This window comes from Letharia columbiana (assembly GCF_014066305.1).
Source record: "Letharia columbiana isolate WasteWater2 chromosome Unknown Sc0000006_s0, whole genome shotgun sequence".
Lineage (NCBI taxonomy): Eukaryota > Fungi > Ascomycota > Lecanoromycetes > Lecanorales > Parmeliaceae > Letharia > Letharia columbiana.
The window spans coordinates 105,067-121,150 of NW_023501042.1; the positions used below are offsets into that span (position 1 = coordinate 105,067).

General features: G+C 48.9%; 7 protein-coding genes across 7 annotated transcripts; 3 read left to right on the forward strand and 4 right to left on the reverse strand.

The window, feature by feature from the left end:
* Positions 1 to 154: 154 nt before the first annotated feature.
* Positions 155 to 805, reverse strand: HO173_002736 (uncharacterized protein; the record flags this gene model as incomplete). Its single annotated transcript, XM_037304667.1, has 1 exon — positions 155 to 805. One exon carries the CDS (start codon positions 803 to 805, stop codon positions 155 to 157), a length of 651 nt encoding a protein of 216 aa, XP_037168160.1.
* Positions 806 to 1,375: 570 nt separating this feature from the next.
* HO173_002737 (uncharacterized protein) lies at positions 1,376 to 1,972 on the forward strand (the record flags this gene model as incomplete). The annotated part of the gene is made up of 1 exon (XM_037304668.1): positions 1,376 to 1,972. One exon carries the CDS (start codon positions 1,376 to 1,378, stop codon positions 1,970 to 1,972), a length of 597 nt encoding a protein of 198 aa, XP_037168161.1.
* Positions 1,973 to 2,985: 1,013 nt separating this feature from the next.
* On the reverse strand, positions 2,986 to 5,080 carry HO173_002738 (uncharacterized protein; the record flags this gene model as incomplete). Its single annotated transcript, XM_037304669.1, has 6 exons — positions 2,986 to 3,314; positions 3,395 to 3,465; positions 3,537 to 3,702; positions 3,773 to 4,329; positions 4,388 to 4,786; positions 4,878 to 5,080. The coding sequence occupies 6 exons, from the start codon at positions 5,078 to 5,080 to the stop codon at positions 2,986 to 2,988; spliced, it is 1,725 nt and encodes a 574-aa protein (XP_037168162.1).
* Positions 5,081 to 5,972: 892 nt separating this feature from the next.
* HO173_002739 (uncharacterized protein) lies at positions 5,973 to 8,203 on the reverse strand (the record flags this gene model as incomplete). The annotated part of the gene is made up of 5 exons (XM_037304670.1): positions 5,973 to 6,004; positions 6,060 to 7,042; positions 7,093 to 7,799; positions 7,881 to 8,091; positions 8,181 to 8,203. 5 exons carry the CDS (start codon positions 8,201 to 8,203, stop codon positions 5,973 to 5,975), a joined length of 1,956 nt encoding a protein of 651 aa, XP_037168163.1.
* Positions 8,204 to 10,155: 1,952 nt separating this feature from the next.
* Positions 10,156 to 10,449, forward strand: HO173_002740 (uncharacterized protein; the record flags this gene model as incomplete). The annotated part of the gene is made up of 1 exon (XM_037304671.1): positions 10,156 to 10,449. One exon carries the CDS (start codon positions 10,156 to 10,158, stop codon positions 10,447 to 10,449), a length of 294 nt encoding a protein of 97 aa, XP_037168164.1.
* A 2,229-nt stretch (positions 10,450 to 12,678) lies between these two features.
* On the forward strand, positions 12,679 to 13,996 carry HO173_002741 (uncharacterized protein; the record flags this gene model as incomplete). Its single annotated transcript, XM_037304672.1, has 5 exons — positions 12,679 to 12,859; positions 12,941 to 13,011; positions 13,092 to 13,453; positions 13,514 to 13,566; positions 13,644 to 13,996. 5 exons carry the CDS (start codon positions 12,679 to 12,681, stop codon positions 13,994 to 13,996), a joined length of 1,020 nt encoding a protein of 339 aa, XP_037168165.1.
* Positions 13,997 to 15,520: 1,524 nt separating this feature from the next.
* On the reverse strand, positions 15,521 to 15,923 carry HO173_002742 (uncharacterized protein; the record flags this gene model as incomplete). The annotated part of the gene is made up of 2 exons (XM_037304673.1): positions 15,521 to 15,661; positions 15,771 to 15,923. The coding sequence occupies 2 exons, from the start codon at positions 15,921 to 15,923 to the stop codon at positions 15,521 to 15,523; spliced, it is 294 nt and encodes a 97-aa protein (XP_037168166.1).
* Positions 15,924 to 16,084: the final 161 nt, after the last annotated feature.

Below are 16,084 nucleotides of genomic sequence, written 5' to 3' on the forward strand. Positions count from 1 at the left end.
ATTTTCTGTTCCGAATTCTTTACCTTAGCTACCAGACATAATCTCATACAAATGCTCTACCCACGTCGTCCAAGGGTCCTACCACTGCAAGCAAAGCACACGAAGCTGTCTGACCAAGGACAAGGACTAACTAAGTCGTTCACTCGAGAAGTCGTTAGTGGGAAGAAAGCCGAACCGGATCTACGACTTCAAACATGGCTTTCTGGGAACTCCCGAACTCATCCTGTACGATCTGTTCGAGAAGTTTGGGGTATGTCCCCCAACCTTGCTGCCAGCGGACATCCTCCGGGACCAGCATCGCAAGCGCAGGCGGAATTCGAGGGACAGTGTTGAAGCCTTCCGTGCTGTCAGCCAGAAAGTATTCCGGTGCCCTCTTAAACACCGTTGCAGATTTATAGACGATGCCCTTTATTCCTATGGTTTCCTCGAAGGAGATGGTGTTAATACGTTGGACGTGGGCGGTCGAGAGAGCGAAGAGCGGGAATTTGAAGGCGTGTTTATATCGAGCCATCCCGGTTGGCTTCAGCACCGCTTTCCCGTTTACCACTGTAGCGAAATTGTTGGCAGCGATGCCAACTGGCAAATCCTCTAGGTAAGAGCCGGCATTGGAGGGGTTGAGATACCTCATCTTGTGTGCCTCATACATCTGGCGCGTGGCTTTATCATTCTCTTCAATCCCGGTGGAAAGCATATTAATCCTTATCAGTAGCACGATCTTAGGTGAGACAGGCGCAAACGGATGGTAGTCCGACCATCTGTTTCCGTTCTTTGTTTCTTCGAAGATGCTGTAGGTATTCTGTGTCATGAGAAACTCGTCATCATGATCTTGGGTACTACAGATTGATAATCAATACCACTCCAGATATTTGTGAAATTAAATAGCATCCGGTGGATATGCCTTGGTCTTCAGGCCTTCGAACCACTCGTGAGGCTCTCGCTCAGAATCGATCGCCAAAAAAGCATGTATGTTCGAGAACCATACATCTTTAAGCTTTTCGAATTGATTCTCCTTCTATGATTGTATTTCCTCCCGACCATCTGAGTTATAGTCATCGACGCAGCTTTTGAACCAATCATGAGAATCCCGGTTACGATACACCATGATGAAAGGAACCTCCGTAATAGACTCTTTTCCCCGCGCAGAAGATGCACTTGCAGTTTCTTGTCTTTTGCCTTATCTTTGTTTACAACATACCTCGTGTTGCTTTATGATTTGGTCAGAGTGTACTTTAGCAGCCGGTTTGAGAAGAGAAAGCTTTTCTCTCGAAATCGTGTTGATTTGATTCAACTGCACTGAAGTTCCGGTACATATCCTGGCAGCCGAAGGTACGAGAAGCGTCTCTGGTCTCCACAAGGCATTGTTCTAAATTCAGCCATGACACTGGCAACGCGGATGAAGTCCTTACCTTCAAACTATGGCCAATCTTTGTTTATGGAAGCGGTACACTCGCTCGAAATTGCTTCTTCTACGCCTCGCAAGTCGTGTAACAAATGCAATTACCAAAAAGCGTTTCTTGATCAAAAGGTCGGGACAGCTCGAGAATCCAGCTGTCGGATACCACATCATCCCTATGAACCAGCGCCAATACATCTCATCCCGAAAGAATTCAGCACTCTCATCTTCCCAAGTATCATCATGTCCAAGCCAAGATTCATCTGCACGCTCTTCATCTCGCTTCCAGCGGTCTTCCTCGCCCTTATCCCGTGCATCTCAGCGGCAGCACCACCAACCATCAACATCATCCAAACCCCGACAGCGCCGGGTCTAAACGGTTCTTCAAACTCCAATCCGCCCAGACTTACAGTACAGATCGATACCACGCACAGGCTCTCCCTAACCGAGTACGCTTACCGCGAACCGGCGCGCAATCTCCTGGCCGCTGTGGTCGGCACAACGGCTAGCAACTTCGATGTTTACCACCAACGCAGAGAAGAATTCCACGAAAGGGGTAGCTTCGAATATGACAACTAGGGTGTGCACCTTTGGTTTGATAATGTTTTGGGGCTGTTGACGTATATTTTGGCGAATGAGATTTTGGCGGCACTGGGGAATTTTCTGTTCGAAAGGAGTATGTGTACGGCAACGTTTGAGCTTTGGGAGATCCAAGGGAGGGGGGCCAGATCGATCAGTTATGGTCAGATTGTCTGGAGCCCCATGGTAGGAATGAATGCGACGGGTGCGAGCAAATAGTTAGAGGGGCTGTTAGAACGGGTTTCCGCTTGAATGGATGAGGGACGTGGGAAAATGTTTTGTCAATCAAACGCTGCTTTGAAAGGGACACTCACCGCGCGAAAGCATAGGTGAATAGAATTCGATCCAGAGAGTTTGAACCAAGGAGACCCTTACATTTACATTGAGACACCTTTTCCCACCACCTGATTCTTCTTCGACCCGTAGAGCCTGGATCACCTGCATTCCGGTCTTTTACTCCCAACCTCAAGAAGTATCTTGCTCAGGTACTCATCCAGCTCCTGGCGACGAACTCTTTAGGTATCCAAGAGCCCAAACGCGGCTTCAACAGGGGCCACCGTAGCGCTCTTGACACTCAGGAACGTCAAAGCAACAGCGCGTGCCTGGTCTGTGTCTGTATGTGTCTCCTACGCGGAGAACGTTTTAGCTGGGAAACAAGGAGGATGAGTTGTTACATCAGTCGGAGCATATTACGTTCTTCAGACGGGCGCCCGTTATCGCAGTCCAGCTTCCCAATTCAAGCGTATCGGCTGCAGGGGTATTGTTCCCAAGACCACCCCGGCTCCCTGACCGCAGCGCAAAGCTCCGTACGGAATATTGGCGACAGGAAACCCGCCGTCTTTGTGACCACTACTGCTCAGATGGCGAGTCTGCGAGTCATAGAACAGTTGAATCTATATGTGAGATACTGCACAATTGAAACGGTACATCAGCTTGGGCTCTAGTTCTCCGTATCCAACTCCGCTGCTTCCCACACTCTGACCCATTTGTCAAAAGTATTCTCAATCCCGTTCTCAAGTCTTGTCTCGAGCACGATTCTCAAGTCCAGTCTTGAGCTCATTTCCACCAGCTTTCTTGGAGTTGAGACAGACATCGATGGGGCTATCGTCCCTGTTGCGGATATAGTAACTGGGATCCCCACCGGGTCTCGCCTCCGCCGAGCTGAGCCCGTTGCCAAGATACTCAAACCGGTTCCTGTTCGGCATGTAGGAAAAATTCCAATCCTCCCAGCGAGGAGACTCGAGGGTTTCCAGATAGTGGAGACTCGACCCAGGCCAGAGTGCGGCGACTTTGCCAGAAATGCTACCGGCCTTGTACCATGAGCGGCAATCTTCCGTCCAGACTGGAGGTCGGTGGGGCAAGTTAGCGGGACGAGCGAGATATTTGGATACGAAAGGGATGTGTGAAGGGATGGAGACTGACCCATGTTGCTCATGAAGGCATCTTTCCACTCGTTAAAGTCCGCCACCGCTTCGGCTTTGACATCGAAAGACCTACGTCACGATGCGTTTCATTAGATCTGAGCTCTTTCTTCGGGGTCTTCGAGAAAAGTGGAAAGACAAACCGGATGTTCTCTTTCTGAAACTTGGACATGAACTTGATCATATAATCAACTTCTGCCTCGACACAGATGAGCAGTGGTCCATTGCCAATGGGGCTATTGGGCCCAAGCGTCATGAAGTAGTTTGGATAATTGTTCACCGCCAGTCCCATATATCCGGCAGGCTCCTCTGATCAATGAGGGTTAGCCAGTGATTTGGGGGTCTACCAGGAACAAAAACATCTTTTTTCTTGACGCACCTTTCCACTCGTCACTCAACGGTGTCTTGGTCGTGCCTAGAAGAGGGAATCGCGGTCTGTATGATGTATCAAATCCAGTAGCACAGATGAGGACATCGACAGGGTACTCGTCCCCGGTCTCGCATACGACCCCTGCCTCTGTACAATGCGTAATGTTGCCAAAGACGGTAGTAACGTTTGGAGCAGTGAGAGATTCAAGGTAATCAACCCCCGGTGTAAGGCGGCGACACCCAACGCTCCATGAAGGGATCAAAAGTTTCTCAAGGTCTTTGTTTGCCAGCCTGGCTTCCATCAACGATTGCATGTACTGACGTGATTTCGCTTGCGCCTCGGAGCCGGCGTAGAATTGGGCGAATACGCCGCTGATCCCTGCCTCTATCTCCCGTCGGGTCTGGAGGTGATACTCCGGATCTCTGGCGAATCGATCTCGGTCTTCATCAGTGTACTCCTCGTAACCTTGGCCGAAGGGTGGTGAGATCCACGTTGCCTCTCGAATAAAGGTGACTAAGTGCTTGACATCGTTCTTGATGGACGGCAGGATTTGTATACCCGATGATCTGGAAGGAGGCGGAACCCGTTCAGTAGTTCTCCGCACCCTTGCTGAGATGCACTCACCCATTGCCGATCAATCCGACGACTTTGCCTTTGATGTCGACATCCTCGCCCCAGGCTGCGCTGTGAACCAGCTGCCCTTTATAGTCCTTGAGACCAGGGACTGCTGGCCATTTCCAGGCGTTGAGAATACCACCAGCATTGACAAGTATATGGCAAGACGTCTCAGTGATTTCCTTGGTAATAGTATTCTCCGCTTTCACATGCCATTCTGCAACGTTTTTGTCCCAAGTTGCAGCGATGACCTTATTGTTCACCTTAATGAATCTATCCAGGCCATACCTGGTGGAGAAATCTTTGAAGTATTGATATATTTCCTTCGCAGTAGCATAGCTTGCTGACCAGTCGGTCTTGGGTTCGAAGGACCAGGTATAAGAGTGCGAAGGAACATCACACGCGCACCTGAAAGAATGCATTAGCATGGTTTATCAAGTTCCCATAGTTAGCTAGATTCCAAAACTTGAGCATTGACTGGGGGCTAGGGAAAACGTGCCCAGGGTATCTGTTTTCAAACCATGTACCACCAACATCAGCATTCTTCTCAAAGACTTGCAGGTCAAAATCACTGAAATGGCGTTGAATCTTGTAGGTCAGAAGTAGGCCAGAAGCGCCCGCACCGACGCAGACGACCTTCAGCTTGCGTAGAGGCTCAAAGATAGGTTCTGTTGACCTGCCGTTCTGCCCGCCGAAGGCCATGGATGCAGGTATGGTCAAATGATTTGTCTGCCGTCTATATCGATATTCGAGACTCGCTGTTGACCTGGATGCCGGTGTTGGTTTTGCGGGGAAATGCTAAATAATACCACATTGGCTTCGGGTGTGCATGGGTATCCGTTATATCCGCCAACACATATTTGCATCATCACGCAGCTGCTTACTACTGCTCGGGTCGAGCACAGCCAATACTCAAATAACGCCAGAGAATCCCACCCTTTAATCCCGGATGAGCACTGACGACAAAGTACCGTGTCCAGAATCGATATTTCGAAATCACGAGTACGCTCACCCAGCCGGTAATGCCAGCTTTGAAATCCCGAGCTCAGATCTAGACTCCAGCAGAGTTCTGCCAGAGCTCAACGAGCTCAGCAAAGGACCGAACGTTTGAACCACTGCACCTTCTGATCAATTGACCTCTAAGAACGCTTAGTCACTTGCCAACAATTACCCTCCTGGCACGAATCTACTCCTCGAGAAAGCCATTAGAATTCAGACGTCAAAAGCGAAAATGTGACGCCCATAGATCGAATCGAACCGCCGCCTGGAGGATTTGTCAGGTTCAGAGCAGTTAGATGGACTCACACGCTGACTTTCACCGCTTTCTAGGAACCAGTGTTTGGATCCCCACTTCGGGTTATGCACCGCTGTGCTTTCGCGGCACCATATAAGCGGCGACGATTAAGTTGATAGAGGTGGTAGCTATAGACCTTCGTTACAATGGCAGGGTTTCTTAGCGGTGCGAGGCTGCAAGTCCTGTCAAACGGTCACTCTCGATATGAAAGGTCAAATATGCAAGTCTCGAGCCAGTATTGCTGTTTCTCGCTGTAGTTTGCTAGAATACACTTTGCTCAAGCAAGCAAGCCGGAAGGGGCTACATCTTCTCGTAAGTAGCCATAAGGGAGCCTGTAATCCTAAGTCAGCAACTTTGATCCCTGTAAAGAGAAGGAAGACCACTCACCAATAAAGGTAACGACAAGCCTACTCCGCACCTGACAAATATCCTCTGGCACAAGCCAGATGGTCGCGCCCATCTTCCTGGCAATACTTATCGCCAACTTAGCATTCGCATAAGCCTCCTCGTCATTCTTCCCGCTCGTCACGAGGTCGTAGTCCACATAGCTACTCTTCATGCCATTTAGTACATCCAGCAAGAATACACCACTGCCAATTGCCTGGTCCTTGAAGCTGCGTATGCTGCTGTTGCGGCCGCCTTTCTTTGATTGCTCGTTTGCCCATTTAACCATCTCGGCGTCCGTAATCTCACGCTTGCCAAGTCGTTGAGCGAGTGCAGAAAGAGTTTCGGAGATGTCACGGCGCATAAGTTGCCATACTAGACCGAGGGTCAGTGTGCGCTGACCGTCGGTGATATCTGCGCCTTGCACGCCAACAAGGGAGAAGTGCATTTGTTTGCCAAGCTCAATAGCGTAATTGGTGTTTTCGACTGCTTTGAAGCGCATCACCTCGCCGCCTGATGCTGGAGGCTTGTTCACGTGGCGCCAATTAACGCTTCCAGGGACGACTTTGTCGTAAGCTTGGAGGAGTATGCTGCCGTCACGAAGGTTATCGAAGAAGGAGTTAACGGCTGGTTGGACATCAAGGGAGTTAAGCCATAGCGTGAAGACACGGGCTTCGCGTTCACCTTCTGCATCGAAGTCTTCCACTTCGAGCTTTTCCTCTTCGGTGATGGGGTCGAGGCCTGGGTGGGTGTTGAATAGGTTGGCGACGAAGGCAAGGTTGAGCTTGGGGTTTCCAGCTACAAGGGATTTTGGGGACAAGAATTTGCGGCAATCGAGTCTATCAGCATTTTGAAGGACTTGCTCGGCACGCTGAAGGAGGTCGCGGGTTTGGAGAGGGCTGCGGCTGCAGATGTCGGGGGCTAGTTGGTTGAGGAGCACCGTGTAATTATCGCCTTCTTTGACATCGGTAGAGAAGTTGGTCACTCTGAAAGTAAAATAAGCCAAACTGCACGAGGCGGGTAATGAATAGCATACCTCTTGTCCCATTTGGCGTTTTTCAGGTGATAATTGAACCATCGCAGCAGAATTTTCTCCGGAGGTAATCTCAAGAACTGCTCCAGCGTCTCGTCCTCCTCCAGAAGTCGGTATAGCTCGGGATGTAGCTTGATGTCAATTTTTCCCAGCAACCCTCGCCGAATGACCTGCCAGATGAGACCTAATATCAGATGCTCCCGTACTTCGATGATATCCCCGCTGCCTATATTGACCACCGAACACCCGATGCCCTTTGCTGAGTTGATGACAATGTTATTGTTTTCGGTCATGTGGAATGCGTTCAGAGTCTTGATCTTTTTCCCAGGTCTGTTCAATACACGCTCATCAATCGTATCCGGCACGCTATCATTGATGAGCTTCGCCAGTACCAGCCCATCTTTGCAGTCGTCAAACATCTCAAAGGTATCGGTAGGGAATGGCAGGCGGTGTCCGATATCTGGATCTCCAGCCAGCACCGCGTTGATGTGTCTTGTAAACTCCGTCCGCTCATCCTCATTTATTGTGTGTGTGACATTGGCCGAAGAGCCCTGAACCTGTATCCTTCCCCCAACACTGCTCTTAGATTGATGTCCCGATATAGGCGCTGGTCTGCTACCTTCTGCGGCACTGCTCATACCCCTAACTCGGCCGCTTGGTATATTGTTCTGGGCTGGCGCTGCCTGCTGGCCGCGGACTTTGGATATGAGCTAGAGCACGAAGCTAGTCAGCTTATCGTTCAGTCATGATTTCCTTCTCTGAATTGCCAGTCTGTCCCAGTTCAGACGTACATCGACATAGTCGTCCAGCTCTACCCTCCTCGAGCTGTCCAGCTCCACCTCTTTAAGCGCTGACCTAACCACATCATATGGCTGCCTCTCCGACGTCTGTGTTGCCTTTATTACCGTAGCCTCATCTATGTATCCCTTGTCATCGACATCCAGCTTGCGAAAGGCATCTTGTAGGCCGAATATGTCTTGTTGTTGGAATTGAGGGTATTTTCTGTTGCAGAAGCGTCAGCATGCGCTGTTGGGCCAAGACGTCTTGATTGGAGGTGAAATGTAGGTTCATGCTATTAAGATATCTCTTACCTTTGTAATTTTATGACGTTCATGACTGAAGTTGTGAAAGTGGTAAAGCAATACTCTGATGAGGCTGGGCACGAATAGTTTTCTTGGATATATAACTTAGAGCGGAAGGCGCGGGGAACAATTCAACCAAAGCCGCTGCCTGATGGTGGAACGACTCAGCCACGCAGGCAATTAATACTGTTGGTTTTGGAGATCTAGGCAGCCCACGGCCTCGATAATTATTCCACCTATGACACGCGGAGCTGACGTAGAGTGGGGCAAAATTCGCATTTGGGCATCATTGGGGAACCACACCTATTTCTCAGGACTGGTGCAAGTCTTTCGTGAAACTCCAACCGTGTGCGGTCATGCTCTTTTACTATCCTAACATACGACGCCTATGCAACGCAATTACAGTCGTACAGCAGGAGAAAAAGAAGGGAACGCCGCAGCCTGATGAGCTGAAATAAGCTAGAGACCTGCATGCATGGGCGAGGCTGAAGACATCTCCAACGTCGACAGCAATGTCGAACACTAATAGACATCGTCTTCCAAATGGATCGAGATGCCTGGGAAACCTCCATAGCCACTCGGAGAGATGGCTTCACAAGGAGCCAGGGATATGGCTCTCCTGACTCGCGGACAGCTGAAATGGCACGGGAATTCTTGCTTGGTGGTCAACCTGCTCTTCGGAGCGGCTGAAGATCCTCCGTTGTCGATCCAGATGATGGTTCCCCTAGGATCCAGGGATACCGCTCGCCTGACTCGCAAACAGCTGGAATAGCACTGCAATTTTTGCATGGTGATCGAACGACCCACAATCAAGGCGTCCGGGAACCCTCCCTTGCCAACCGAACAGATGTCTATCCTCGCGAACAACTGGAATGACACAGGATTTACACCTTAATGAAGGACCAACCCCCAGTCGAAGCACTGCAAACTTTGAGCTCGAGTCATTCGTGAAGCGGTCGCAATACACCCGCCATTGACACCGTCGAAAGTCTCTCAAAGATGAGAGAAAGGAGAGCAACGGTTGAATAACGATGAACATCTTGACCGGCCTCTGACAGACCGAGAAATGCGGAGCTCGCCGCAAGCGTCCCTCCCTTCGTGGGTCTCTCGTATCGAAGGTCGGGACGATCTCACAGTGACGGTCAGCAACGCTGCCGTGGAAGACAACAATGACAAAATTCGATTTTGGGGGTTGTTGGACGCTTCTCGAGAGCGAGGGAATGAGCTTTTGGGCATTCAATGCTCGAGTCATGCAGGTATTCTACACCCCACTCGTCATCGTCCGGTCTGATTTATACCGGGGCTCAAGTAGTACGCACTGGAAATAAACAGGCTCCCGGTCTCGACGACGTCGATCTCCAGGAACCGGTTTTTGATCTCTTGATTAAGGTCCAGAAAACGTGCGAGCAAAAATTAGTACATGGACGCTACCTCGACCCCATGCTCTGAAGTGTGTTGACGAAGATCTGGAGTCAAAAACTGCGATCTTCGTCAGCTTGCCTGCTTCCTTGACTGAGTGTCCCAGAATGCATACTACATCCAGAGATCTCGAAGGTGATCCCGTACGCGCTCTATTGCAGTCACGCTATCCTCTAGAATCTACCGACCGCCGTGATAAGATACAGGTTATCACGCATCATTCTGTAATCACGTGCGCGCCTCTTAAGGTATTCGTTTTGCTAGGAGAGACAATCAAGATTAAGCCACATTAGAACGCTTCAGCAAATACAACGACTGGGTCTTTTTTCTTTTCCAACATCCGTGGTAATGCTTTTAGCTTTACAGCTTTGCACTTTACCGATCCACAAGGAAAGGTTTCCTGTGTACCTCTTGCATTATGCAGGACATGGTTTGGGCTTGTAATGCATATCGTGGAATATCGCCTTGACGATGATTTGATCCGATAAAGGAGAGAATCATACACGAACTACTTCATGGGGACCCTTCCTTCCAATTGGTCACAAAGGAAGAAAACTCCGTCACCATGGATTCATGGCTACAAGTTGTGGAGGACAAGACCGGAATAATGCACATGCGACTGGTGGATCACCAGGGGAAATTCAAATACCTCTTCGTAACCCATTACAATGAGAAAATTCTCGAACCGGATGTCGCCTCTGACAGTTCTTCTGCCATCAGGCGCGACAAGGGAAATGATGCTACTGAGCCGGCAACAAGTTTCATCTCGGATGTAGGAGCCAGCGATAGCGACACTACCATATCCTCAACACCAAGTTCGACCGCTGAAAGCAGAAGCAGGAACCTGGCAAGTACATAAAATTGCGGCCTGCAAGTCAAGTTTTAAGAGGCTAAGGCACGAGTGGATTGGTAAAGGGTTCTGACACTCAGTCATAAACTTCCAATCTTAGAGGATCGTATCTTAGAGTGGACAGCAGAAAATCTGCGGTCGGGACTACGGAATGAGGCAGATATTTTTGAAGAGGTTGAAGAGACATTGCCAACCTCATTCAGGCCATGCCTTCCCCTCGTGAGAACATCTTTGCATACTTCAACAGATGGTTATTCGTCAAATTCGGGGTCCAGATCGAGACCCGCCCCTCCTTTTCGGCGTCGCGAGCGGCTCACTTCAGCGCAAGACTCGTCTATGAGGGCTTCAAAGCTGTAAAAATACACCAAGCGACCAAGCAACTCCCACGACTATCGCCCTAGTATCTCTTCAGTCGGCACGTCTCGGTAGTTCTTTTAGACCGTTGCGTTCCAAAGTAAGACCTCGAGAACGCTCTTGTATGCACGGTGTTCCACCTCATTCTTGAGCTCTACTCCAGCCTCTGTCGTTTCAGTCTTGTTGGGATCCAGTGAGTTCACACGTACTAAATGGCCAGTCACTTTCCCGAACCCCACTCCAACCTCTCTCCTTCCAGTCTCGCTGGAACGCGGTAAGGTCAGGCGCTCCCAGTGATCAAAGTGAGAACCGTCGAAGCAGTCAGGGGCTTCCAAGTTATAATGAAAATGACCGACGCAAGCCGGCTTCGGGCCAATGCTCGGTGCGTACTCAGAATGATCCTTCCGATTCTCAAGCTTTGAGGAGCTACGACCTGGACATTACCCAAGGCCGTGATGATATCGTTGGAGAAGCCTCACAATACGGTACTTCAGCCGATCAGTCCATTTAGCTCCCAGCCGTCGTCGCAGATTGGCTTAGATTCCCCAGGACAGCGCGAGCGCCGCCAGCTCCTCGTATTTCAGCGGATGACAGCGCTCCGCCTCCGGGAGGATGCAACGTTCAGAAAAAAGAAGGAGGGAAAGAGGTCGTTTGGAAATCCAACATGACCGGACTAGACTCACGCTGAGACGACTGGTAGTTTTGAAACATAAAGCAGCGGCGATATTTTCAAAAGTCGGAAGAAATACCACAAGCACTTCATCTTCATTCATCGCGAAAGGCACCGAAGGCGCGCCAAATCTTCTATGGCCAACAAAAATGAAGCCGTTTGTGATGACTAGCACTCTAGCGATTTCGCCACGGGCAAAGTCTGTTGGACATGAGGCGATTCCCAATTATTTAAAGACTCTCTAGAAGCTCTTCGAGAATTATTATTAAATAGACTATTTAAGTAAGCTTGAAGCCTTATTTTATTATACTTGGGGTTTACATCGGTAGCTTATTCGGTAGTAGTTCTCGAAGAGCTCTCTGAGAGTCTTCGAATGCTTAGAGTGATTTAGTGGTGAAGCACATAGAGAGGGTGTGTAGTCTTCCCACGGTATCGACAAGCTTTCTACTACTGGGAAGTACCGCGCCCTAGCACATATTTATTGCACTGTTTAATCGGATTGAACGACAAGCCATCTTTTCAGTCCATGCATAGGTACACAGAAGAAAATCTTCTCCATCTTGTGGCTGAAGTTTGCCCTGCAGGCTGCACCACCTCACCGAGATGCTCCGACGATTCCATCAAAAACATCTGTCAAACATATCCTACCCATCGCATTCAGCTTCATGCTTGTTGCCATTCTTGAAAGTTAGCTATGAAGATTAATTAGTGTACCACTCGAAGTCGGCAGCAATGGTATCTTCCGTTGCTCGTCAGTCCGGTCCTGACTTCTGAGCCTGTTATGTTAAGTCATCCGGTGAGAAAGCCGGCAAAACGCCCAAACCTCATTCGAGCATTAATGTCATTTCTTGATGATCTCATCTTTGCAGTAGAGCGAAGCTCCTACCTGAGTCTGTGACTGGCAAAAGAGATGTATAAAGGCATAAGCTTCACGCCCGATTGAATCCGTGATCTCGCAAACGTGATTAGGGTCGCAGGGCAGGGTTACAATTGGGTATCACGGCATACGCTCCGCCCTCTCTATAAGAACATGGCTTCGCAGGCAAGATGCATTTTTTCCCCCCAGAATATTCTTATCACAAATACTCTTATAACAGAATTTGATTGTATATGGGTAATCAGCCTTTGATCTAGTGCGACCTTGCTATCCCTTTCACATCGCTCATCTCGGAAAAGAAGTCTTTTGAAGCATTCATCAGAGGCCTGCTCTCATCATGTACGGAGTCGCTAGCCTCATCGTTACCGCTACTGTGCTACCATTACTTGGACTGGTAGCGGTATGCTTGAGATTTTTTGTGCGCCTTCGCCTCAAGCCCAGCTTTGTGGGGATCGATGATTGCCTGATTGCTTTTTCTTGCCTTTTGGTCTTCGCGCAAGCTGCTAGCCAAATCACCGGTGAGAGCGAACTTCTCCGCCCTAGTCCGAGCGGGCAAAGGTCGCAAAGCTTGTGCTGACCGTCTCGTTTTCTGTGAAAAGCGGCCGTCATAGGAGAGCTTGGCAGAGACAGTGAACCGACTGTTGACTGGCGCGTCGCAAACCAAGGCAAGGTGGGTTGTCAAGACAGCCAGACCAAAGCTCTACCTCTATGACCGTAACAAGAAGTTCACTAACTCAAAGATCTCAACAGCTCGATTACGCCACCCTGGTAATTGAAAAATTCACATACAGCTGCATCAAGCTCGGTGTCCTCTTCTTCTACCGCCGAATCTTCTATCACCATAAAACGTTCCGCATCCTCAACAATATTCTCATCGTCATCATCACTCTTTGGGGCCTTGTCTTCATGTTAATGGAGGCCTTCACATGCGGCGCTGACTCCCATCACGGTCATCCTTGTGCACCGCAGGAGTGGTTAGTGCTATGGTTCGCTATCACGGATGTGCTGGGTGATATTGCGGTGCTTACGCTGCCTTATCCTTGTATCCGGGCATTGCAGATGAGCCGGAGGGAAAAGGTCGGGCTGAGTGCCATCTTCATGCTGGGCACGCTGTGAGCCTGGAAACAAAATACCTTCTGGCTCTTGCCAACACTGACTTCCAAACTGAATAGATCGCTCCTCTTCGGTATTGTAAGACTAGGTTTCGTCGCGAAGACGTTCACGAGTATGGCCATCTCCCCCCCACCATGATTCGCATGACCGGCAGTGCCCTTGTTGCGAGCTGCTACTGACATAGTCTAGTCTATTTCCATCCCTCAAAGAGCGCAACCAGCCACGATCGTACCCCTCCCTCATTCTGGACCACCGTCGAAGTCTCCATTGGCCTTTTTGCAGCTTGTCTCCCTCCGCTAGGGCCGATAATCACACGTGTACCTTCTCCACGGAAGATGTATACCTCTGTGCGACATGGTCTTGCATCGTACGCTTCGGGCGGCAGCAAGCTGTCTGAGAGAATAACAAGCGTTGAGCATGTCTCGAATGTCGATGCGTTCGACGGACACAAGATGGGAGCAGTCAAGGAAAGAGAACGTGGGGTTAGTAGCGACGAAGAAGTCGAAATGGTGCAATATGGGGGTTTCAAGGAAAAGGTGTGAAGTATTGTCATGGTCGGTTTCTTTCCAGGAAAGACCTAGCGAGTCTTAATCTTTTTTAAATACCATCGCTATATTGCCCCTTCGTTGACTTCATTTCTCCATAGATAACAGGCATGCATGGCCCGCAGTGGTGCGATAACATTATAAATATCCTGCAGCAACGAAGACTGATGAGACAGGATATCTGAACAACAAAATTGTATTTTACTTCTTACTCTCTTAACCGGAGATTCAACGCCAGTCTCCGCCGTCAATGGAACAATGGTGATTGAAAAGCTTGCTTTCTCATTACTCAAGACTGAAATCACAAAATATTCGACAACCACAAATTTAAAGTTGATCAATCAGATCTTCAGATTCCATAATTCCAAAGCTAAAACTTATCTTATTTCTTTATTTTTCAACTTAAAAGCGGGTATATACGAGTATATTCAAAAGAGGAAATTAAAAAAAAACTATAAAATTCTTAAATCTATCTTTTTTAATTTCTTTTTATATTATTAACGATATAGTAATAAAATAAGCTTATAAAGTTATAGAGTTAATTATACGCTTTTAAATAATATAACGTAGACGAAAGTAAATAAAGTATTCGTAAAGATATATGAATTATTAAGTTATACGAGAAGAGTCTCTTCGATAAAAGCTCTCGAAGAATTAAAGAGATTTTAACAACATCTCTCTTAATTCTTAAAGTCAGACTTCTCAAAAACCTTTAAACTCTTTAAAACTCTTTTCAAAAGCTCTTTAAAAGTTTATATCAAAGGAACCATCAAAGCAAGCTCGAAATCAATCAAATATTATCAAAATAATTAAATGTTGAGTTTTCTTCAACAGCCTCTTCGATATAAGCTCTCGAAAAGCCTTTAAAGAGTCTCCGAAGGGTCCGAGAGGGTCTCCCTGAGAATCAAACGTGGTCAAAAAACCAGTACTTGGCAAGCTTTTCACTACTAAAGAGAAGCCCACGCCCCAGCACATATTATCTTCCCTTCCTCACACAAGATCGCCCAGCCGCGCATATCCGACCCCCAAAGAGTGAGAAAAGTATCACCTTACCCCGCGCCGCTTTCCGCCACAACAAAACCCCCCTCCCACCGTCCATCCGTCATATCCTAACCCCCCCTTACACCCATCACACGACTCTCAAACTCTGACATCTGCATCGCAAGTCCTCGACACCGCTGGCGGCAGCCCTACCCGATCATCCCACCACCCACATTCTGTCTAAGCGTGGGTCTCGTCATACAGCCTATCGTTTCATTTGGCATGGGATGACGATTGTGGTTGCCCAGTGAGGGGATGCTATCAGATGTGGCACTGATTTTGGGGGGGTGGGGGGTGAGTTGGGCAATGAGGGAGGCGGATTTACAACGCAGCGGTGGTGGTGCTGTATGTCGAGCGCTTTATCTGTCGTGTGATTTCGATATTTAGATGCACGCTTTCGCTCAGAACATTTCGTTCACTCAGTATATAGGATTTCTCTCCAAAAGCTTCGCAATGTAGCCTCCCATCCACCCCACACTCTCAATTTCTTGCTTTCTTCTCATCCTCGTCGGAGCTCGACACTTCGCCGCCTGCGTCCGTTCGACCCATGCCCATACCCATACCCCGCAAGACGTCTTCGAGACCGATCTCTTTGTTGACGTCTGCCATGCGACGGGAGTCCTAGACGTTGAAGAATTAAGTAAGCGTATGTAAACGTGGAAAACGGTGGACCGATCGGAGTAGGGCAAATAGAAGCCAGAGAGCATCAGCCGACTGGACTGAGACTCACAGCTTCAGCAATCCTTTTACTGCCAAACAGCACGTCCGTTTCCTCCAGTGTCAATCTCTTTTTCTCGGGCGCGGACGGCCAAATGAACGCTCCACCTCCAAACGTCAGAAGTCCGAAGAAGATAAACGTCCCGAAAGGAATTTTCCGCAGCATAATGGGCGTAATCTGGCCCACGATAAAGTTCGACATCCAATCCGCGGATGCATCCAGAGCGATACCGGAAGCACGATTGGACAGGGGCCACAACTCGCTGATGACGACCCGACCGCAGGGGCCCCAGCTGTAGCCAAAGTTGACGACGAGAAGCCACACCA